Genomic DNA, 25,643 nt, shown 5'->3' with positions numbered 1-25,643 from the left:
GTTGTTAGGTGCCAAGCATGCAACTGGAGGGGGGGGGGGTCTCTGAATTAACTGTCATGTAGAGGACAATATTCACTAAAGGAAAAGTAAAAAAACAAACAAACAAAAAAAAACGTGCTGAGTTGAACTTTGCATATATACTATGTTAGCAAAACTCAACAGTGACTGAATCAACTCTTTAGACCTTAGATCAGCAAAAGTTTTTAACACAATTTAGAATTTCAAACACAAGTGATAAGAAAAATCTCACCTTATTTCAGTTTACCATTCTCTGTAGACAATCCCTCCCTTCCCCACTTATGACCTGCACCTGGGGCAGACTGTGCTCAAAGCCCTGTCCTTGGTTCCACATTGATTCACCATGTCTAGCAAAGTATAAGGCACAAAGAGACTCATATCGATTTGCATAGATCTCTTTCTTCAATTTATGCCTCGTGAGATACTCAGCTATCAGAGTCTTCTTTTCTCTTTTGACTTCAACCCATTATTGGGCATTTTGTTGCCCCAAATAAGAATGACTGGTTGATAGTGGCTATTAGCGCATTCATGTGGGCATAACTGCATTCAGTCAGTCAATAAAATTGCTATTTAATCACCTATATGTAAAACACAACACTAACTCAAGGCATTTAACGTATATTTAGGGAAAATAAGGTATTTGCATACAAAAGATTGAATTCACTTAAAACTAAAAACATACAAGAGATTTGATTACTCAGTATAAAATCAAGTATGTGCTAAAAGTATTTAAAGTAAATTTTATGAGTTTGGAGGAAAGAGGCCTTCCTTTGGATTTGAATTATCAGAGATGGTTTCATGAGCAGATTGAACATGAAGGCGAAGGACAGAATGAAACTCTCCGTGCAGCCTGGAGGCTACTGGCTGAACTCATTCCAGGTCTTTAGAAAACCTGAGCCGTTGGTTTTGTGTGCCTTGTTTTTTCTCTTCTACTTTATCCTCTCCAGCAACTTTAGGAACTTCAACATTCACTTCCTCAGAATTCCTCCCTGATCACTTCGAAAATATCCACTTCTGTCTCTTCTATATTGCTCACCCTATCTTATCTCAAAACAGCCACCTCCAAGGCCTGGCCATCTCCCTGCACGGCACTACCTCTAATTCCTTTAGATTAAGTTCTTCCAGCCGTATCTTAAATCCTCATCCTCTATATTTTCCTATTCCAGACTCTAAGCAGTGACGCTAATGCAGAAAAAAGTCACATATTCAGGTTAAGCCAGCCCTAAAGGATTAAGGCAGGAGATAGATGGGCCCCAGACTAAGCAGATAGAGTTCATTTCCTATGGATAGAATCGTCATAAAACAGGATAACTGGAGAGGCTGAGCCCTGCCCAGATAAAAGATAAGAGACCACATATTTCTCATTCTCAAAGTCAAGGAGACCTTCCCCATTAGAAAGCTCCTTGGAGGTCAAAAGGAGAGTGATGTCAATCTACCCATAGGCCTCTTTGTTGGAATCCATCTTGGCTAAGAGATGTGCACATGGGAGGATCCTGAGATAAATGAAACAATGACTCAGAATCAGGCAAATAGAAATGACCAGCCAAAGGAAATCTGGAAGAAATGCCCCCATAAGTGATACAAACTGCCACCGGGGCGTGACTCTATTTCTGAGTCAGCCCGTGTCTCTCTCCACATTACTCTTTTCCTCCTAATAAACACTTTACTTGTTTCCCTACTCTTTGTGGGAATTCTTTTTTGCAGCAACGCAGGGCCAGGGCCTTGTCACTGACCACTGGTCTAGTGGCTACGATTCAGCACTCATACTGCTGTGGCCCAACCTCACTCTGGCCAGGACCCGAAACCCTGCTTCAAGCTCCTGCAGGCTGAGGCCACCTGAGATCAGAATCACACTCTTTCAATTGTGAGCTCAGTGATAGGTTCATTCTTCTCTTGTTAAATCCAGGATGCACCCAAACTCCATCCAATTCCAATTCTCTCTCAATCATGTATTTCATCACCATTTTTATTGAGAAGATTAAGCCACTAAGATGCTAACCCTTCCCCTTTTTCTTCACTAAAGACTTCATATCCACTGATCCTCTCTTCTTGTCTGAAATAAAAAGATAGTCTCTCTCCATGGCATCGCTAATTGCGTTTCTTACTCAATCCTGTCTCTACTTCATCCTTCCTAAGCACCTTAAAAAAAAAAAATTCATTTTTTTCCTTTACCTTATGCCTACATTCAACATCAGGAAAACAAAGAACCACCTTTACCTGATTTTTATTTGGGGGGGTGGTGCTAAATCTCTCTAAAATGTCTGACTGAATCCTCTGCCTTCACATTATACAACCATTTTCATCTCTTAAATCTGAAGTCCCCACCTTCCCTTGAAACTGCATCCTCACAGGTAACAAATAATCTCTTTGTCAAGTTAATACCTTTTATCGCTTCAAATTCTTTGGCGTCTCTAGAGCCCTTTATAATGATGGGTACTCTTCATTTCTGATATTCTCCCTGTTACTGGTTCTCTAAGATGGCATATATTATTGCATCTTGGGGTTTTCCTTTTGTTTTCTTTTTCTTTTTTTAAAAATATGCTTTTTACACTTGTCTCCTTTGCTGGTTTCTAAATGCTAAATGTTAAGATGTCCTAAGAGAGCCGTGAACTCTCTGATCCCTCTTTCCAGTGGCATTCTTTATTCTCTTGGAGTTCAATTCTCACTGTTGTAACTTTCATATTTTCTCACCGGACTGCTTTATCTTAATCCATTCCTTCCCTTCAGTTGCTTTTTTGAAGAGGCCCAACTGTGATTTGACCAACAGCTCAAAACAAACATGCTTAAAATCCACCCCTCTCACTTTCTTTCCTAAACTAACTTTGTCTTCTGATGTTTCTAATTCTAATAACCAGAAAATTTTATGTCCTCGTTTCTCAGATTTTTGTACTTGGGAATTATCTTTGCTTCTTTTTTCTTCATACCACACTTTCAATGCAAAGAATCAGGACACACTCTACCATTACCGTGAATTAGCTCTAGGAGTTTTGGAAATTGCTTAACTTCTTCAAGTTACCTTCTCTGTATAACAATGGCTACATTTACAGACCTCACTGAGAACCAAAGAAAATTAACTGAAGGCACTTTCAGATATAAAGTATTAAGCAGGTGAAATGGCTGAATTCTGTCTTCTGCCTTTACATGGCTCTTGAATTAGCTTCATTCCATTCCTTCTATTAATACCCTACTTCAGCTCCCAGTTCTCATGTCACACATGAACTACAAATACAGCCTTCCAGCTCTCCTGTGCGGGTCCTTCCTTTCTTCTCCAGCTGTCTCCAGCCCACTTCCCTAATGCCTTTTCAATTTCTACTTCTTTATTACATCACTGATTCCGACTGCCTATAGAGTGAAGCCCAGATTTTGTAGTTAGTTCTTCAAAATCTGTCACATGTAATCTCCATCTGCATTAAAGCTACTCCCAGTACTTGCTATAGATACCAATATATAGTTGAATAAGCCAACCAGTCTGAACCTTCCTTGATTTAACACTTTTGTAAAATCATAACAGGCTCTACTTGCATGTGAATGCCATCTCCTCTTCCACAGCCTGGCACTCATTTGAGACTCTGCTCAAATACTATCTCTTTAATGAAACTCCCCCTGATTAAATTAATCTCTCTCTCTCCTAAGAATTTTTCAGTCCTTGACCGCACTATTTTCCCAAAGAATGCTCAAACCATCACACAATTGCACTCATCTCACATGCTGGCAAGGTAATGCTTAAAATTCTCCAAGCCAGGCTTCAAGAGTATGTGAACTGTGAACTTCCAGATGTTCAAGCTGGTTTTAGAAAAGGCAGAGGAACCAGAGATCAAATTGCCAACATCCGTTGGATCATTGAAAAAGCAAGAGAGTTCCAGAAAAACATCTATTTCTGCTTTATTGACTATGCCAAAGCCTTTGACTGTGTGGATCACCACAAACTGTGGAAAATTCTTAAAGAGATGGAAACACCAGACCACTTGACCTGCCTCTTGGGAAACCTGTATGCAGGTCAGGAAGCAACAGTTAGAACTGGACATGGAACAACAGGCTGGTTCCAAATAGGAAAAGGGGTACATCAAGGCTGTATGTTGTCACCCTGCTTATTTAACTTATATGCAGAGTACATCATGAGAAATGCTGGGCTGGAAGAAGCACAAGCTGGAATCAAGATTGCTGGGAGAAATATCAATAACCTCAGATATGCAGATAATAGCACCCTTGTGGCAGAAAGTGAAGAAGAAGTAAAGAGCCTCTTGATGAAAGTGAAAGACGAGAGTGGAAAACTTGGCTTAAAGTTCAACATTCAGAAAACGAAGATCATGGCAACTGGTCCCATCACTTCAGGCAGATAGATGGGGAAACAGTGGAAACAGTGACAGACTTTATTTTGGGGGGCTCCAAGATCACTGCAGATGGTGATTGCAGCCATGAAATTAAAAGACGCTTGCTCCTTGGAAGAAAAGCTATGACCAACCTAGACAGTATATTAAAAAGGAGAGACATTATTTTGCCAACAAAGGTCTGTCTAGCCAAAGCTATGGTTTTTCCAGTAGTCATGTATGGATGTGAGAGTTGGACTATAAAGAAGGCTGAGTGCTGAAGAATTGCTGCTTTTGAACTGTGGTGTTGGAGAAGACTCTTGAGAGTCCCTTGGGCTGCAAGGAGATCCAACCAGTCCATCCTAAAGGAAATCAGTCCTGAATATTCTTTGGAAGGACTGATGTTTAAGCTGAAACTCCAATACTTTGGCCACCTGATGGGAAGAACTGACTCACTGGAATAGACCCTGATACAGGTAAAGATTGAAGGCAGAAGGAGAAGGGGACAACAGGGGATGAGATGGTTGGATGGCATCACCAATTCAATGGACATAAGTCTGAGCAAACTCCGGGAGTTGGTGATGGACAGAGAGGCCTGGCATGCTGCAGTCCATGGGGTTGCAAAGAGTTGGACATGACTGAGTGACTGATCTAAACTGAACTGAACTGACTGCACTATTCAGCATTGAATATACCTTTAATGTTCCTTGTATTATTATTAAATTCCTATGTGGCTATTTGGTCATTCAAGTTTTTATGTTCTACAATTTCACCTATATAATAAGCTGGCAAATGTGATTAGACAGAGGATGACCATATGACATTGTCCAAATTTGGACACTTTGAGAGTGAGTGGGAGAACTATTAACAGCTATATCAGACAATAGATATAAACTAGGAGTTACACCTCTGTGATATTAACAGCTACTACCAGATTGCATTTCACAAGAAGGAACTTCAGTTTTGATTGATTTTCCATGATATAAGTTGTGAAGATTCCAGTCCTCCTTAGTCTTAGCTCATAATACCATATTGATAATGTAGCTAGCAGTATCTCTTAATTTTTTGAACCAAACAGCCATGAGTAGTTGTTGGCTACTAAAATAGAGTAATAATTTGCTGTTAGACAGGCAACTTACTCTGAGGAAAAGCAATTTGCACTGAGTGTGAAAACAAGCCAGCTCATTGGCACCTAGTGACTTGGTCGAGAAACGAGATAAAGCTACTTTGGTCATAAATGTTCTAATAAAAGTTGAATGTGAGTTAGTGCTGCTCTGAACAACAACAGGACTGGCTGCGGTCCCCAAGAGGCTGTTCTCAGAAAGTTACTGGTATCTGGAGCATCACTGTGCTTCTCAGTGAGGTCAAAGAAAAGCAGCAAGTTAAACTCTAATTAGCCATGACCTTAGGGATGGTAAATGGTGAACTATCTTCCGTCCTAAAGGGACTGCATGTTTTAATCCACATTTAATCAGGAAACAACCCAACTGACTGATTTGTGGGCCAGTGGACCCCAGCCATTTTGGCACCAGAGGCTAGTTTCATGGAAGACAATTTTTCCACAGACTAGGGTGGAGGAGTGGCTTCGGGATGATTCAATCACATTACATTTACTGTGTCTTTTATTTCTGTTCTGATTGCATCAGCTCCAGTTCAGATCATTAGGCATTAGATCCTGGAGGTTGGGGACCCCTGCTTATGCCATCAAATCCAAGGGTGAACCCTATTTACAATGACAATTTAGAATAATGCTTATCAATCAAGCCAGGACAAAAAGAGATCTATAGTATTTGACTGGTACTCATGACGTGCTTAATTTGTATATGTTTACATAAGATGAAAAGGTTTAGAAAAACTCTAAATGGCAGATGGCAAACTTTTTATCTATTTAAGGTACTACAGAAAAAAAAAAAAAAAATATATATATATATAGTATGTTGCTGCTGCTGCTGCTAAGTTGCTTCAGTCGTGGCCGACTCTGTGCAACCCCATAGATGGCAGCCCACCAGGCTCCCCTGTCCCAGGGATTCTCCAGGCAAGAACACTGGAGTGGGTTGCCATTTCCTTCTCCAATGCATGAAAGTGAAAGGGAAAGGGAAGTCACTCAGTCGTGTCTGACTCTTTGTGACCCCATGGACCGCAGCCTACCAGGCTCCTCCATCCACGGGATTTTCCAACCAAGAGTACTGGAGTGGGTTGCAATTGCCTTCTCCAATATATATATATATCTTTTTTAAATTTGAGAAACTTGTCCTATTTATTTTGGAATTTTGGATACATACTATCTCTTTTCAAGTCAATTCAGAAATGGAAATAAAAAATAATTATGATCCTATCCATAAAAAAGTGAATCACTATGTCGTACCACTGAAATTAATACAATGCTGTACATTAACTTTGCTGTTGTTTAGTCACTAAGATGTATCCAACTCTTTTGCAGCCCTATGAACTGTAGTCCACCAGTTTCTTCTGTCCATGGGATTCTCCAGGCAAGAATACTGGAGTGGGTTTCCATTTCCTTCTCCAGTGGATCTTTCTGACCCGGAGATCGAACTCATCTCTGCTACATTGGCAGGCATAGAAGGCAAGCCTGTCCTTCAACAGTACTTCCATTTAAAAAAATAAAAAAGTAATTAAAATCCTGAGAAGGGGAACAATATAGCATTAGGATGGAAGGAAAATAAATGTTAAGCATATCTGCTATACAAGATCATTGGAAGGGGTATTACAGATGCATTTATAGCTATTTTCATACAATGTTGTAACTGACTAATATCAGTGTTTAATCATTCCCTACTTAGAGCCTCCAGTGATGTTCATTTCTATCTTTTACAAAGACTCATGTAATTTCTACAAAAGCTTAGTCGAAAGTGCAAGACATTCATCCTGTGATAAAGAAGTAATGATAACCACTCTAATGATATTATATGAGCCAGGTTACAATCCTGGAAGTAACTCCAACATTCACAATGTTTTTAAAATGAAAGAAAGAAAGAAAAAAATCAAGATGTCTGAGACAGACCAATTAGAACCTATAAAAATGACTTTTATTGCATAATCAGTGGTATTAAATTCAGGGATTGAGAACTTGGTTTGTGAATTATTTAGATCATTCTAAATCACTTTTTTCCTGCCTCTTCTCATTTGGATAACTCACTAGTGTTCGCTTAAGAAAGGAGGGTGAGTATGGGAAACAAATGAACCCCTCCAATAAATACAAGAAGGAAGCAATGGGAAAAAGATGAATGAGGTGAAGTGAAAGTTGCTCAGTCATGTCTGACTTTGCGACCCCATGACCGTAGCCTGCCAGGCTCCTCTGTCCATGGAATTCTCCAGGTAAGAATATTGGAGTGGGTAGCCGTTCCCTTCTCCAGGGGATCTTCCCAACTCAGGAATTGAACCGGGGTCTCCTTGAACCAGAATTGAACCGGTGGATTCTTTACCAGTTGAGCTACCAGGGAAGCCCAATGGGTAAAAAGAGAAAAACCTCCAATAAATTTTGGCATTTTTGGCTAAATACCAATTTTTGGCTAAAACTAATGATTATCTTTTAATTTTTTTTTAATTTATTTTTTTTTAGTTTTTATTTTTAAATTTTAAAATCTTTAATTCTTACATGCATTCCCAAACATGAACCCCCTCCACCTCCCTCCCCATAACATCTTTCTGGGTCATCCCCATGCACCAGCCCCAAGCATGCTGCATCCTGCGTCAGACATAGACTGGCGATTCAATTCACATGATAGTATACATGTTAGAATGTCATTCTCCCAAATCATCCCACCCTCTCCCTCTCCCTCTGAGTCCAAAAGTCCGTTATACATCTGTGTCTCTTTCCTGTCTTGCATACAGGGTCGTCATTGCCATCTTCTAAATTCCATATATGTGTTAGTATACCGTATTGGTGTTTTTCTTTCTGGCTTACTTCACTCTGTATAATCGGCTCCAGTTTCATCCATCTCATCAGAACTGATTCAAATGAATTCTTTTTAACGGCTGAGTAATACTCCATTGTGTATATGTACCACTGCTTTCTTATCCATTCATCTGCTGATGGACATCTAGGTTGTTTCCATGTCCTGGCTATTATAAACAGTGCTGCGATGAACATTGGGGTACATGTCTCTTTCAATTCTGGTTTCCTCGGTGTATGCCCAGCAGTGGGACTGCTGGGTCATAGTAGTTCTATTTGCAATTTTGAAGGAATCTCACACTGTTCTCCATAGTGGCTGTACTAGTTTGCATTCCCACCAACAGTGTAGGAGGGTTCCCTTTCTCCACACCCTCTCCAGCATTTATTGCTTGCAGATTTTTGGATCGCAGCCATTCTGACTGGTGTGAAGTGGTACCTCATTGTGGTTTTGATTTGCATTTCTCTAATAATGAGTGATGTTGAGCATCTTTTCATGTGTTTGTTAGCCATCCGTATGTCTTCTTTGGAGAAATGTCTATTTAGTTCTTTGGCCCATTTTTTGATTGGGTCGTTTATTTTTCTGGAATTGAGCTGCATAAGTTGCTTGTATATTTTTGAGATTAGTTGTTTGTCAGTTGCTTCATTTGCTATTATTTTCTCCCATTCAGAAGGCTGTCTTTTCACCTTGCTTATATTTTCCTTTGTTGTGCAGAAGCTTTTAATTTTAATTAGATCCCATTTGTTTATTTTTGCTTTTATTTCCAGCATTCTGGGAGGTGGATCATAGAGGATCCTGCTGTGATTTATGTCTGAGAGTGTTTTGCCTATGTTCTCCTCTAGGAGTTTTATAGTTTCTGATCTTACATTTAGATCTTTAATCCATTTTGAGTTTATTTTTGTGTGCGGTGTTAGAAAGTGATCTAGTTTCATTCTTTTACAAGTGGTTGACCAATTTTCCCAGCACCACTTGTTAAAGAGATTGTCTTTACTCCATTGTATATTCTTGCCTCCTTTGTCAAAGATAAGGTGTCCATATAAAAATAGTGCTTTTAACACAATGCTGATGAAGTCACCTTAGGAGGCAGCAAATGTGCTTTTAATTTCTGGTTGCATTACACAGAGAAGTTAAGGAATTGACCAAAAGTCACAAAATTAGTAAATTAAAAGCTAGAATTTTTGCAAGGTCTGTCCTCTTTGCACTGATCTCTTTCTACTTACTGCACTTAGCTGGTTCCTGCTTTCATAACTGTCAAACACTAAGGTCTCAGGCAAATCACTTCCCATCTCTTATTATTCACGTTCTCATCTAAAAAGTGAGAAAATGGACAAACACTGGTTCTCTACTTACTATGAGCCTATAACCTCCAATTAGCCTTATAATTGATACATATGTGCCAATGATTTTTTAAAAGGGCAATATTTTTATTTATTTTTAAAAGTTAGAAAAAATATTTTGTCTGCACCAGATCTTAGTTATGGCAAGTGGGATCTAGTTTCCTGATCAGAGATCAAACCTGGACCCCCTGCATTGGGAGCTCAGAGTCTTAGCCACTGGCCAACAGGGAAGTCCTGAAAGGGCAATATTTTAAATCAACATTAATTTTATGCATTTAAAACTTACAGTGAAAGATTCAACTAAAATATTCCAATAAGATTTTCATTGAAAATGTCCAAATGCATCAAGTCTTATAACATCAATGTTGCAATTTCAAGAGTTATTTATAGTTCCAAGCACACAAAAGTTTATTCAGGGAAATGAAGTTTTAATTTCTCTTCAGGTGAGACATGTAATGCAAGAGTTGGGAACCACTGCATTTGATTTTTCCTTAAATTTCCTGTTGTATCCAACTTTCTATCATTTTATGATTCTGTTATTGACATTCTACTTGGATTATTTTAGATGAGACTACTTATTTAGCCAGGTAGTACAGTGGTAAAGAATCCACCTGTCAGTGCAGGAGACACAGGAGATGTAGCTTTGATCCCTGGACCAGGAAGCTCCCCTAGTAAGAAATGGAACTTGGAGTGGTCCATTTTCAGGATGAGGTAGCTGGCCTTGTGTGGAAAATTATCAACCAATGGTTTTTCAGAGTTAGCCATTTTTTCTTGGAAAATTATTGGCAAGTTCATGTTGTCTAACAGCTTATACCTGGAGAGTCCCTAAGCTAACAGGATGTTTGGGAAAGGATAAACTAAAGTCCTTGTTGAGGAATGTGGACTTAGGATGGGAAGGGAGTAGAAAGAATACCCTATGAGACCTAGACGATGAAGTCCAGGAAGATTGTAACCCCATAGTACGAAGCCAATGAGGAACTGGGGAGGGATCTGTGTGATAGGGAATAAAAGTGCTTGCTGTAACTGTCAGGGGTGTGCTTGCCCACGAGACACCCGATCTTTCAAGACCATCATTGAAAGTCTAGCTTTTGCTGTGCTTTGGGACTCTGATTCCATTCCTTGGTTTGAAGCTGGTGAGCGTATTTCTTACACCCTGGAGAAGGAAATGACAATCCACTCCAGTATTCTTGTCTGGGAAATTCCATGGACAGACGAATCTGGTGGACTATAGCCCACGGGGTCTCAAAGAGTTGTACACGACTGAGCACATATGTGTTTATGTGCTCATTTATTCAGCAAATATTTACTAAGCATTGTGCTTGTCCTGGGGATACAAACAATGATGAGATAAATGTTCTGTCCCCTGGAGCTACCATATATTTATTAAAGTTCACTAAGAAGCAAAATAAAATAATACAATGAGGGAAGTCATTCTGATTTTGTTTTAAACACAGTACCCTGAAAGGTCTGATCAGTTAATTCCACCTATTAACCAAAGCTAATAGAAAATAATTTCAAATCTCATAACCTCTGGTTATTCTTCCACTGAAATACCATAAATCATTTCATTTTAAAAAATATATATACTGTTTCCCATTACACTAAATATATTCTGCTAAATAGCTTTTACAGTTGGTAAATAAAATTTTAAATCCAAAAACAAGATAATTACTTAGTTTTTAAAAAATATATTCTACTTTTCCTCTTCTGTACTCCTGAAATTTTTATAGTAATATATCTTTTTGCATTTTAATGTTATTTAGTTGTGTTCAGCTCTTTGCCACCCCATGAACTGCAGCATGCCAGGCTTCCCTGTCCTTTACTATCTCCCGGAGTTTGCTCAAACTCCTGTGCATTGAGTTGATGATGCCATCCAATCGTCTCATTCTCTGTTGCCCCCTTCTCCTCTCGCCCTCAGTCTTTCCCAGAATCAGGATCTCTTCCAATCAGTTGGCTCTTCACATCAGGTAGCCAAACTATTGGAGCTTCAGCTTCAGCATCATTCCTTTCAACGAATATTCAGGACTGATTTCCTTTAGGATTGACTGGTTTGATCTCCTTCCTGTCCGAGGGACTCTCAACAGTCCTCTCCAGCACCACAATTCAAAAGCATCATTTCTTGAGCACTCAACCTTCTTTATGGTCCAGCTCTCACATCTGTACATGACTACTGGAAAAACCATAGCTTTGTCTATGACTTTCTGTTACTATAGCTTTCTCCCCAATAATTCCATCTCTTTTACATTTGGATTTGTTGCTATCAATATACTTATCAGTTTGGTTTTCTTTTGACTTTGCTCGACATGTTCAGTGGTTTTTAGTTCATCTGGTCCATTTTTTATATACCTCTCTTTCTAAACAAATTCTAATCCAATTATGTTGTTTGTTAAGATATACCCAGTCCAATATTTCATTATCCTAATGAATTTATTGGGCTTCCGTGGTAGGTCAGTGGTAAAGAATTGAACATGATTTAGTGACTAAACAACAACAGGAATGAATTTATTATGTGTCTTTCCATCCGAAGCATTGTTGTTTTTGTTCAGTCGCTCAGTTGTGTCCAACTCTTTGTGACCCCCTGGACTGCAGCACGCCAGGCTTCCCTGTCCTTCACCATCTCCTGGAGCTTGCTCAAACTCATGTCCATTGAGTCAGTGATGCCATCCAACCATCTCGTCCTCTGTTGTTCCCTTTTCCCTCTGCCTTCAATCCTTCTCAGCATCAAGGTCTTTTCCAATGAGTTGGCTCTTCACAGCAGGGAGCCAAAGTATTGAAACTTCAGCTTCAGCAACAGTTCTTTCAATGAATATTCAGGGTTGATTTCCTTTAGGATGGACTGGTTGGATCTCCTTGTAGTCCAAGGGACTCTCAAGAGTCTTTTCCAACACCACAGTTCAAAAGCATCAATTCATGATAAATTGTTTAGTTTAGTGGTTTTATAATGCCGTCCTAAAAATCACACTATTTTGAATTGGTGGAAAAATAATCTATAGTTCAATTTATTATGATTGCAATGCAGTTATCATTGCTAAATTAAAGTTTATAGTCTCTGTCTCTACAAATGGACTTACGTGTTTATTTTAACAAAAGTCAGCTACTAAAGTCAAAAAGAAGAAATTATTCAATTGTTGGTATTATAAGTAGAGCAAATTTCTTTTAAAGAGCTAACAGAAAGAAAGACTTGGAATACCTAAAACATATATTGTGTTCTTAAAGCAACATAATTCAGGTTTACAGACACCCAAGTAGACTGTATTTCTGTGGGTTTTTATTTATTTATTCACTTGGGTCTTTCATCTTTTAAGGGTTTCCTTGTGGAATTTTATACACAAGTGTAAATTATATCTGTGTGTGTGCTCGGTCCTTTAGCTATGTCTGACTCTTTGTGACCCCTTAGCCTGTCAAGCTCCTTTGTCCATGGAATTTTCCCCATTTCCTCCTCCAGGTGATCTTCCCGACCCAGGGATCAAACTCACACCACTTGCTCCTCCTGCATTGGCAGACAGATTCTTTACCACTGTACAACCTGAGAAGCCCCATTAAAAAAAAAAAAAAAAATATATATATATATATATACACACACACACATATAAATATGTATGATAAAAATACAATATGAATATATATAATATTTATTTCACGGCTTTATGTACCATTAAAAATAATGAGTTTTGGTATGGTAATTAAGGGGCTTCCCTGGTGGCTCAGATGATAAAGAATCTGCCTGCAATGTGGGAGACCTGGGTTTGATCCCTGGGTTGGGAAGATGCCCTGGAAGAGGGCTGGCAACCCACTCCAATATTCTTGCCTGGAGAATCCCCATGGCTAGAGGACCCTGGGGGGCTACAGCCCCTGGGGTCGCAAAGAGTTTGACATGACTGACTAAGCATAGCACATAGTAATTAAGAAGCAATTAGAGCAGAGAACTCAGTGAGATATTAAATATTTTACTCACTATTTTTTAATAATTCTTCCTGATGAAGTGAAGAAAATATTTTATTAATTTAAAAACACTATAGTCTTGCCTGGAGAATTTCATGAACAGAGGATCCTGGTGAGCTACAGTTCAGAGGGTCGCAAAGAGCTTGACATGACTGAGGCAACTTAGCATACACACACACACACACATATGTTATCCAGAAGAGTAAATGAAAGATTATACTTATAAAGAGATCTTATTTTGGTAACTGCATAAATAAAAGAATCACCATAAACTTAAACTGATGTCTCAGAAACATTCAGTGATGGACATGAATAAAATTCCAGCATTTTAGACAGATACACAAAAAGTGTCTTTTTAAAAAATGTAAATGATTTTCGCCTTTTTTCATATGGCTATATTTCTGGAAAGTTGCCATCTAATAAAACAACTTCTTTAAGGAGAGTGTCAAACCATTTCAGCTGGATTTTGCCTCATCTTTTCTTCTTCACAGTAGTTCATCAAAAGTGAATGCTCCCTTTTGCCTCCTCTAAGAAATAAAAATAAATATTTTCTTTCAAGAACCTACTTTTTCCTGGAGTTTCCTTTAAGCCTGGAATAAGACTAAAGAATGCCTTAAGGGTAACATTCAGTTATGAAAAAAAAAGAAATGTGACTTCAAGATGAAAAGAGATCCATGGGTCTATGAAATGAATTCTCTATTTACTACACAGGTTAGTCAGTGTATCATGTCTTCTTGTCTTCCAAGTGCTATTCATTAGGCAGCCGTAAAGCAAGATGCCAAACTTTTAGTAAACACTTTTTTTCTCCCCAGCAGCAGCCTCTTGAATCCTTGCCTGGCTCCTTTTCTCTAGTTTCTTTCCTGGCAGCACTCCTGATTGCCAGGAAAAGTTGAGGGCCACAGCTGCCCGTCTTTCTTTCATCTCACTCTCCATGGGTCCTTGTTATTCACAGATATTCTTGGGGTGAGGAATTCCTTGAATGACAAACTGCTCAGGAGCCTGTGGTTATGTGGGTGCTGTAGCAGCACAGCCCATAGGCCAGATGAGTCCCAAGTTCAAGTCTTGGCTCTGAAACTGGCTGTCTCATGCCCCAGATGAACTGTTTCACCATGCTGTGTTTCTGTCTCTGCACTGGAGTTGCCTCCAAACATGGTGGAGGGGAGAAGGGACACTTGCCACCTGGCTTTCAGGAATAGCATGCACGTGCATGCTCAGGAGTGCCTGACTCTTGGACCCCAGGGACTGCAGCCTGCCATGCTCCTCTGTCCATGGAATTTTCCAGGCAAGAATACTGGAGTAGGTTAAAATATTTAGGAATAGAGGGGCATTTTCAAGAGTGATATATGATAGTATTTAACAGTGGGCAAACATTAATGTCTGAGGGTCGGACACGACTGAGCGACTTCACTTTCATGAAAAGTGAAAAACTTTCATGCATTGGAGAAGGAAATGGCAACCCACTCCAGTGTTCTTGCCTGGAGAATCCCAGGGACAGGGGAGCCTGGTGGGCTGCCGCCTATGGGGTCACATAGAGTCGGACATGACTGAAGTGACTTAGCAGCAGCAGCAAACACTTATGTTTACAACCCATATTCATTCTGTATTGTAAATCACAGAATCTATGCCTAGAAATGTTCAGCAAACATTAAATTTCATGTAGAACCCAAGGCATTTTAATTCTTCCAAAGAAATAGTAGCTTCATGAAAATCTATTAAAAATCAAGGAATATGTACTTATTCGAATATTGTTCTTTGCTATTTTATTTCAATATAATGATCCTGATTTCAAAAAAGGATTTTTAAGCATGTTATTCATTCATGTATAACGAGATAGGTTTTAGTCAAACTCAAGTATCTTTTTTGAAAATTACTGAGAGAAACCAGATAGGCCAATGCAAACGAAAGCCATCTAGTAAAAAATCAAAAGAAAATGCTCAGTTTAAGACCTGAAGAGGATGATAGAGAAATATAAAAGATAAGTTTATGAAAAATAGACTATTCTGCCAAATGAGTAGAGTGACTGTCTCAGGAGAATGGAACTCAGCCCCGATCCTCTAAGACATGAGGTATAAATAGTCAGCTCAATTATTATTTAATTACACAATATATGAAGTCATGATTTGGTTTATCATCAAGACTTCCTCATTCTCGACTACTTTTCTCTTGATTTTAATCACTTGAGTCATATTCACTGAGCATCCCATATAACAATGAATTTCTAGAATTTAATCCTTGTTTTATCCCATTCTCTTTCCATAAGAAAAAGTTTAAAAGCTAAAGTCCAGGTAACATATGAGGAAGAGTGTTTGCATCCACAAAACGTATGTATAGTAATTAGTGCATCTTTTCTGCAAGAACATAATACAAAGATAACAGCTACTGCCATTATTATCTTCACTAAAAAAAGACAATAGCAAGGATGGCTACATAAAGTGGTGTACACCTTTGGGCAATGATTTTGGCAATATTTGTTAAGTGCCTTTAAGATGTTTCTTTGTTTCATGAGATCACACTTTGGGGAATCTGTTCTAGGAACATCATGTATATCCTTAGATACACGTCTTCCTGGGCTTCTCTACTGGTGCTAATGGTAAAGAGCCTGCCTGTCAAGGCAGGAGACATAAGAGACACGGGTTTGAACCCTAAATTGGGAAGATCCTCTGGAGGAGGTCATGTCAACCCATTTCAGTAATCTAACTTAGAGAATCCCATGGACAGAGGAGCCTGGTGGGCTACAGTCCATAGGGTTGCAAAGAGTCAGACATGACTAAGCAACTTAGCAAGCATGCACATATCTTCCTACATGACTACATACAGCGTGTGAAGCAAGCCCCTTTACACAGAGAGGCAGCATAGCCTAGAGGTTAAGGGCATGATTCTGGAGAGCCTGGGCTGAAACTCTGATTCCACCACTGACTAAATACATGATACTGAGCAAGCTGCTTAAGTTCTGTGCCTTATTGCCCTCATCTGTGACATGGAGATCATTTTAGTGCCTCACGGTTCTCTGTGAGGACTAAATGAGGTAATAAATACAAGTCACTTTCACCAGTGAATTTAATAAATGTTTACTGTTATCATTATCATGTTCATGTTCATTATCATGTTCATGGGGCCAGTTATACGAGCAAACAATGTTAAGAACCCCAAATGCACCAGAATACAATATGGCTGCATAAACTGTGGCCTATCCACTTAAGGGCCAAGTTATTAAATTGTCATATGGAGTGAAGTAAGTCAGACAGGGAAACAGAAATATCATATGACATTCCTTATATGTGGAATCTACAAAGAAATGACACAAATGAACTTACTTAAAAAACAGAAAGAGACTCACAGACTTAGAAAACAAACTCATGGCTGTCAGTGGGGAAGGGATAGTTAAGGACTTTGGGAAGGTTATGTACACACTGCTGTGTTTAAAATGGATAACCAACAGAAAGCTATTGTATAGCACATGGAACTCTGCTCAATGTTATGTGCCAGCCTGGATGGGAAGGAGCTTTGATGGAGAATGGATACACGTGCATGTATGGCGGAGTCCGTTCACTGTTCATTTGAAACTATCACAAAATTGTTAATTGGCTATATCCCAATATAAACTGCTTCTGGTATTAAAAAAATAAATAAAAATAAATAAAATTTTAAAATATTCATCACAGCATACACTTCTTTTTTTAGCATGGAAACTAATTTCTATAAATGTTCAATGCAGTCTGGACTTCGTGGTGAAATACACAAGAAACATAGTGGGTCATATTTTAACATCATGGACATTGGGATGTGTCTTAAAGTCAAAGGCATGTCCCAGTTTAATGGGGAGTGTGTGATGCAGCTCACATTTGATTCAATCTGTGGTAGGCAGAATAATGGCCTCCTAATTATGTCCATGTCCTAATTGCAAAAACCGGTCAACTACAAGATAGGCAAAACAGACTTTGTAGATGTGATTAAACTAATGCCTGTGACCTGGGGAGGTTATCTGGGATCACAAGGGGCCTTACGAGAAGGTGGTAGGGGTTGGAGTTAGTAATAGAAGATGTGATGACAGAAGCAGAGATGGAATGATGAGAAAAAGGGGCCAGGAGCCAAGAAATGCATGCAGCCTCTAACAATTGAAAATGGTAAGGAAATGATTCTTCCTGAAGCCTTTAGAAGGAGTCAGTTCCGCCTTGACTTTACCCCAATGAGACTGAGTTTGGATTTCTGACCTTCAGAACTGTAAGAGACTGTGTTGTTTTAAACTACCAGGTTCACGGTAATTTGTTACAGCAGCAATAGAAAACTAATGCACAGTCAAATTGGTTGGAATAAGGTTCTTTTTACTTCAAGGCATCATAAACAATGTTAGGCCCTTGGTGTTTCTGAACACCTCTTCACAGCATATGGGACAATCAATGTAAAACTGTTGAATGAATGTTGAATGGAAGAGCATACAGCCATTAGAATGATGTTTCAAAAATAAAAAGTATAAATTTGCATGTCAGTTAAATCACAATTATACTAAATGGGCGACACCAAGTTATGCATGTAAAAATTATAGGAAAACACATAGTTATAGTGATTAGTTCTGTACATTAGGACTCTAAATGACTTCACTTTTTGCTTTTATGTTTCCACAGATCTTTTTTTTATAATAAAGAGGTACAATTTCTTAATGGGAAAAAGCACATCAAATTCACCTAAAAAGCAGACAGTAGTATAATATAGAAGATGAAAAGCAACTTAGACAATATTGATAAACACAATCTCTTCATGCACCAATAGCTCTAATTTAGTTAGTAATTCAAATCTTTGAATTCATAGGTCTGGCATGTCAGTAAAACTGGGCAGTCATAATGCATTTGTGTTTTGATTTTGCAGACATGGATCAGCTTTAATAATAGTACAGTTATGATGATTATCTTAAAAACTCATCTGCTGACCAGCCGCTGTGAGTTGCATGAGGACGGCAGGGTGTCAAAGAGCCAGTGATGGAGGCAGAATTATTGGCAATTGACTCAATGGCAAGAAAAAAGGCAAAGAGAAGAGAAGCTGGGAAACTGCGGAAAAGGTATGGAAAGATGAGGATTCTTCCTAGAACTGTGGCTCTTTGATCTTGGGGAAGGCGATCCACCACTCTGGACCTCAGTCTCTTCCTTTGTGTTATGAGGGTGTAGGACACAGTATGTTAAAAAGCTTAAACACATGAGGGTTACAGCAGCAGCTTGGTGTCTGGTTAGTCACTGAAGATTTACAGCTTGTCACCTGTCAGCCCTTGGAGCAATGCACTCATAACCTTGGGAAATGACCTTTCTTCCATCAGAATTAAGATGGAAGCACATTAACAAGACTTAGTATGAGTTTTCTAACTACACACAATGTCTCATCATTACACAATTATTATGACTTTGGGCTTGCCTGGTGGCTCAGATGGTTAAGAATCTGCTCGCAATAAGGGAGACCTGGGTTTGATCCCTGGGTAGGAAGATCCCCTGGAGAAGGCAATGGCTTTCCCACTCCAGTAAGTCATTAAATTATCACTTTAAATGAGAATACCAGTTTTGGAAGACATTGTGTGTGAAAATTTAGTCGAAGTTTGAAATGTCCTAGGATATTTATATTTTTTTCTAGAAAGTACTTATAGAATACCCTTATTTGAAAGAGATTTCAGTTATTTAATTGAAATCTCGAGGAAGTTAGAAGTCTTCAGGGTGGAATAAATCACCTATATATTTAACTCTAATGCAAAACAGAAAGGTAAATATCAGAGAAATATACATATGTATTACTATGGATAGAATTTCAGAGGAAAGACAGAATATGTGCGGCTGTCCTGGCAGAGCGATGGTAAGGAAAGCTTACAGGGTACATGGTATTGAAGGCTACTGGGATCCAGAATTCAAAGACTGAGGTGGAAGAGGGGACTTTCTCGGTGGAAGGAACAGAAGGAGCAATGTCTTGGTGGCACAGAGAATTTGGGGTGTGTGTGGAGAAGAACATGGAGTGAATTGGATGGTACTGAACTCCATGTTGAAGGTGGCTTAGACAGTAAAGAATCTGCCTGCAATGCAGGAGACCCGGCTTTGATCCCTGGGTCTGGAAGATCCCCTAGAGAATGGAATGGCAGCCCACTCCAGTATTCTTGCCTGGTGAGTTCTATGGACAGAGGAGCCTGGTGGGTTACAGTCCATGGGTGGCAAAGAGCCAGACACAACTGAGCGACTAACATGAATTCCAAGTTGAGGAGCTATGGATTAAAAATTGAACTGACAGACAAGATAGAAACAGCCAAGGTCTTGAAGGAGGTCTAAGAAGACTGCACTTCACTCCACAGGCAGCTGAGAGCCATAGAGGACTTCTGAACAATTATTTAATTGATCTGCATTCACTTTCTACTGTTACAGAGGCCAAAGGTAAATTTGTAGTTTAAAGGTCATCACAAGTTCTCACTTAACACGTGAATAAAATTCTAAGTAACTGTCTGTATATCACCTGGTGAACTGGAGAAGATTTAAACTTTTCAAGTTGGAAGCTCTGAGGGAGGTTTCCTTCACTGCTCTAGTATTTATGTTGTGTTGTGGAAAATTCTGAGAGAGATGGGAATACCAGACCACCTGACCTGCCTCTTGAGAAACCTGTATGCAGGTCAGGAAGCAACAGTTAGAACTGGACATGGAACAACAGACTGGTTCCAAATAGGAAAAGGAGTACATCAAGGCTGTATATTGTCACCCTGCTTATTTCACTTCTATGCAGAGTACATCATGAGAAACGCTGGGCTGGAAGAAACACAAGCTGGAATTAAGACTGCCGGGAGCAATATCAATAACCTCAGATATGCAGATAATACCACCCTTATGGCAGAAAGTGAAGAGGAACTAAAGAGCCTCTTGATGAAAGTGAAAGAGGAGAGTGAAAAAGTTGGCTTAAAGCTCAACATTCAGAAAACGAAGATCATGGCAACCGGTCCCATCACTTCATGGGAAATAGATGGGGAAACAGTGGAAACAGTGTCAGACTTTATTTTTTGGGGCTCCAAAATCACTGCAGATGGTGACTGCAGCCATGAAATTCAAAGACGCTTACTCCTTGGAAGAAAAGTTATGACCAATCTAGATAGTATATTCAAAAGCAGAGACATTACTTTGCCAACTAAGGTCCGTCTAGGCAAGGCTATGGTTTTTCCTGTGGTCATGTATGGATGTGAGAGTTGGACTGTGAAGAAGGCTGAGCACCGAAGAATTGATTCTTTTGAACTGTGGTGTTGGAGAAGACTCTTGAGAGTGCCTTGGACTGCAAGGAGATCCAACCAGTCCATTCTGAAGGAGATCAGCCCTGGGATTTCTTTGGGAGGAATGATGCTAAAGTTGAAACTCCAGTACTTTGGCCACCTCATGAGAAGAGTTGACTCATTGGAAAAGACTCTGATGCTGGAAGGGATTAGGGGCAGGAGGAGAAGGGGACGACAGAGGATGAGATGGCTGATGGCATCACTGACTCCATGGACATGAATCTGAGTGAACTCCAGGAGTTGGTGATGGACAGGGAGGCCTGGCGTGCTGCAATTCATGGGGTCGCAAAGAGTCGGACACGACTGAGCGACTGAACTGAACTGAACTGAAGAGCAATGGCTCCATGATGTTGGGATGAAAGCCATGCATACAGAGGGACCAGGAAGCCCAGTTGTCTGAGAGGTAGAAGGTGACTTGGTCACAAAGACCTTATCCTATGATCCCCAGGCTTCGCAGTCTCAGGCCTTCTGGACACCAGGGCTTGGCTGTGGCCCTTTGCACACCGCCGCTGTTCCTCGTACCTACTGCTCTTGGGCACTGGCATGTTGTACATGCAAACACAACACTCATTTGGCTTGGTGCTCTCATTGTGTTTGAATGAGTGTGTGTGCAGGCATGTGCATTTATATGTATTGATAAATGTATAAAAACACACACGTTCACACAAAATGGCAATGGCACATACCACTATCTTATTGTTATAACTGTTATTTTGTAGGGAAATCTGTATTTTTCCTAAATATTTTGTGAGCATTTTAAGAGCAGGCCCACCACACTATTATGAACCCAGCTAATACTCAATTAGTATTTATCGATTAGTTGATTTAAGCTAAGTCCTTCAGCCTGTGGCATATGGTGCATTCCTTTCAGGATCAGAAGAACAGCTGGTTCACATACTTGCTATAATGAGACAAAAAATATGGTTTCTATTTTCTTTCAGGTCTGGGAAAGGCAAAATGGCTTATTTCTTTAAAAGCTCCTGAGATAAGGTAACTGAACTCAGCACATGAAAGCCATCCATCAATATACGTGTGCGTGCGTGCGTATGTGAAACCAGCCAGCTCCCAAGTGCAAAGTGGAGAAAATGTGCTAAATATTAAATGCAGGTGGTGTTAGCAAATGGCTACAGTTCATCAGTTGGCAAGGTTTTCATGTACTCTACTTGACACTTACCTCGATAAAGAAGATGCTGGCTGCTGATGTCGGGTGGTGATACATATAGACTGTCACAAGGATGGCTGCGGCTATAATGAGGACCAGGATGAGAATCCCAACGATGAGACCGGCATGAAGGGCTCCTCCTTTCTTCTCAGCTGCACTGTCATCTGTAGAGGCTGGAAGAACAGCACAGCCGTCAGACATTCACATGCATGAATGCATCTCTGGGTACACTCGTAGATCTGCATTTTCATTGAGGGGGATATTCATATTCTTAATTAAATACCAGTGAATTTTTTTTTTAAACTTTCTGAACCACTTTTCTTTTCTGCAACACCAGTTTTAGAAGTTAGATGCTCTTTCCTTGGCAAATGAAAAACCCATACTCTTAATGATTAAAAGCACATTTATAACTGTTTTAATTTATGGTTCAATAGTCTTTATTCTGTTAAATAAGGCAAAATTAATAGCCTTTATTCTAAAAGTACTGGGGAAAATCTAAAACTCTAATTAACTGTATAATAAATTTAACTTTGATCTTTCTCATTAAACCACTGGCACTCTTACCTATGGAAAAATTGATTACTTTTTGAAATCTCCTCTCTCATTTTCTTTTGGAAAATTTGAACTGAAGAGTACCAAACATCTTTTGGTGGGCTACACAGGCATTTTGAGAAAGTCTGTGCATGAGTTCAAAGGATAATTTTCAAAATCTGTTTTAAACCGAAATGCTCTATAAAAGTGTAACAGATGGATGCTAAATGACCCACAAATAGTTTATCACTATCTAAAGGGAACTCACAGCATATGAAAATATTCTACTATGCCACAGACTAATATCATTTTCTGTAACTTTTACTAAGATGCTCTCCATTGTAATATCCATTTCAGAGAGTTAGGAAAAAGGAGAAATTAAATTTTGAAAGCAATAATTAGCCAAGCCAAGCCAACCAACCAAATAAAGCCAATCTCTAAAGTCTTCTCTTGTTCTAAGATTCTATAATATTTGAAGTCTACTCAGGCAAGTAGAGGAGATATTCTTAAATTATGTGCACCAGGAAATTGTACCTTATTACATAACATGATGGGTATTTTTGAATCATTAGAAAATTCTCTAAGACTCATAGAAGTTCTAGAACAGTGAGTCCTAATCCTTTCATTAGCAATTTATATCTTTATTATTTCCAACTTTTGCATCTATGTTTTAAACATTTTTTGGTCTATTAAACCTCACTTAATAAGCACTGATTTATTTCTTTTATCATAATTTTTATTAGTAGAAAAAAACAGACATGACTACCTATCAGAATGTGTGGTAAATACAAGATAACAAAATTCCAAATAGAGAAAAGAAATATGAACTCCCAAGTCTTCCCATCCATGCTTTCAAGTTTCGTTGCTATTATTTGTTTATTCTTTGCCTGAGACCCATAGTTGGTATTCTGTAATCCTTCCCATGTCTGATGGGCTTCCCTGGTGGCTCAGATGGTAAAGAATCTACCTGCCATGTGGGAGACCTGGGTTCGATCCCTGGGTTGGGACGATCCCCAGGAGGGCATGGCAACCCACCCCAGAATTCTTGCCTGGAGAATCCCCATGGAGAGAGGAGACTGGCGGGCTACAGTCCACAGGGTCGCAAACAGTCGGACATGACTGAGCAACTAAGCACAGCACAGCACTCCACATCTAATAAAGCTTAAATTCCTAAAGCTTTCCCTTAACATAACAGAAGTTCATTAGTCACAGAATGTATAATTTAGAGTAATTCATTATGTAAAAGTTCATTTTCAGAGGATTCTGGGAAGATGGTAGGGGAAGAAGTATCAGGAATATGTCTTCTCACATTGACAACAATTCCACTGGCAGAATCTGACGACTCTGGACTCTATTGAAGGCCTGTAACTTCCAGGAAGAAGGCTCACACTGCATGTCGTGGTTAGTTCAAGCCAATTTCAGCACTTAGGACAGTAGTAGCTACCCAGCCTTGGCTGCTCAGCCATGGGGCAGGCAGCTACACACCTGCTCCTGATGTAGCCTGTCTATCTTTGGTTAGGCCCTCTCTCCATGTCAGTAACAGTAACTATGCCATAGGGTTGCTGTGAGAATCAAACATTTCATACATATTAAATACACAGGAAAGCACCTGGCATACAATAAGTGCTTAGCTAATGTAGTTATTATATTATTATATCTTATATGAGGCAGATTGAGGCAAACTACACAGTCAGATTCAGGACACTGCATAAATTATGTTTTTGCCCTTAACATTTGTTACTTTTAAGAGTCTGGCTTCATTCTTAAGTATGCTTGTATTATTGCATTTTGTACACTTGGCTTTTTTTTCCTTATTTTTAAAAGAGGGTGACAGATTCCTTTCATGGAAAAGTAGGATTAACTTCACATGTTGCTTTGGAGAATATGTGGCAAAAATATCTGCTAGAGTTACGAAAGGAAGCCTTGAATGTTTATTCAAATCTCATGTATAATTCCATCCAACTACCCTTCCTTCCATCTATCCATCCATCCATTTATCCATCCACCCTTCCATCCATCCATCTATCCCTCTTTCCATTAATCTATTTCTTCTTCCATTCATGCATCCATGCATGCATTCATCCAAACAGCATCTGGTTCTATTTCTGGGATTAGTAATCTTTCAGAAGCATCATAAAGTCTAGTTTAATTCTGTGTGTGTGTTTATGTGAAGATGGGGAAGGGAAGGAAAAGACACCTGTGACTTGACCCTGAACTATGATTTCTCAAATGGGCCAGAGACCCAGAGCCTGTTGAGAAGGCAGCAGGCAAGGGACAGTTGTCTCAGGAAGGAAGAGGAAAGCTAGGGACATGTTTCACTCAAGAACTCAGCAGTTCTTATCAATAAAACGATCTATGACTTGCAGGCATATGTTGCCAGTCTTTAAAATAAAAAATCATAATCATAACTGCATTTATTCCTTGAAATCCACTCACTCTTTTTATTTAGGCATAAATGCTTATACTCACAATAATTATTAATCTATATTTCTAATAATGGCTACTTATAATATCCTCCTTTACAAATTCTTTGCAGTGCTGGTATGGATGTTAAGACACCATTTCATATCTAATGAAACCTGTACAGAATGTAGTTCGTTACAAGCCGATAAGCATTTTATAACATTTTTGGATGATGATGATTTGAACAAAATAAACTATTTTCATGGATTTTCAAAATATTACTAACCAGTAGACAGAAGAAATACTTAGGAACCCATGAACATGCACATGACTTTACGATGTGTCATAATTAGAACAAATCATTTAAGGAGAAATGTAGCAAATTTCAAAATATTACAGGGGTATCTTGGTGTCCCAAGCCCATGCTATTTCTAAATACTTCAGAAATAATCAAAATGAAGTGGCAAAAATTGTACTCATGTCTCTGGAGAACTTCTCTTTTGCTCTTACTATTTAGCCAAGCTTTCTGCATCTCTGTTCTAGCTGCTTTCTTTATTAACAGGTATTATGATGGCACATTAAGGAATGTTAAATCTGGAGATAAAGTGAATACATCATTGATGTGCTTTGATTTCAAATTATTTCACTATTTGGTTTTCAGTTTGATACCACTTTTCAATGAAAGGGAATAGGGTTTACACACTTATGGGAAACTGCAAACAACACAGAGAACCGTCTGTGATAAAAATCATGATCAAC

At 39.1% G+C, this 25,643-nt stretch overlaps 1 protein-coding gene across 2 annotated transcripts in view; it reads right to left on the bottom strand.

The window, feature by feature from the left end:
• Positions 1-25,643, bottom strand: part of PLXDC2 (plexin domain containing 2) — a 447,502-nt gene that overhangs the window by 19,607 nt on the left and 402,252 nt on the right. For both annotated transcript variants that reach the window (XM_027976592.2, XM_027976593.2), the window contains exon 13: positions 21,963-22,123. In XM_027976592.2, the coding sequence (XP_027832393.1) occupies positions 21,963-22,123 (161 nt within the window). The remainder of the gene's footprint in view (positions 1-21,962; positions 22,124-25,643) is intronic.

Source organism: Ovis aries, chromosome 13, assembly GCF_016772045.2.
Source record: "Ovis aries strain OAR_USU_Benz2616 breed Rambouillet chromosome 13, ARS-UI_Ramb_v3.0, whole genome shotgun sequence".
Lineage (NCBI taxonomy): Eukaryota > Metazoa > Chordata > Mammalia > Artiodactyla > Bovidae > Ovis > Ovis aries.
This window is presented reverse-complemented; position numbering and strand designations above follow the sequence as displayed.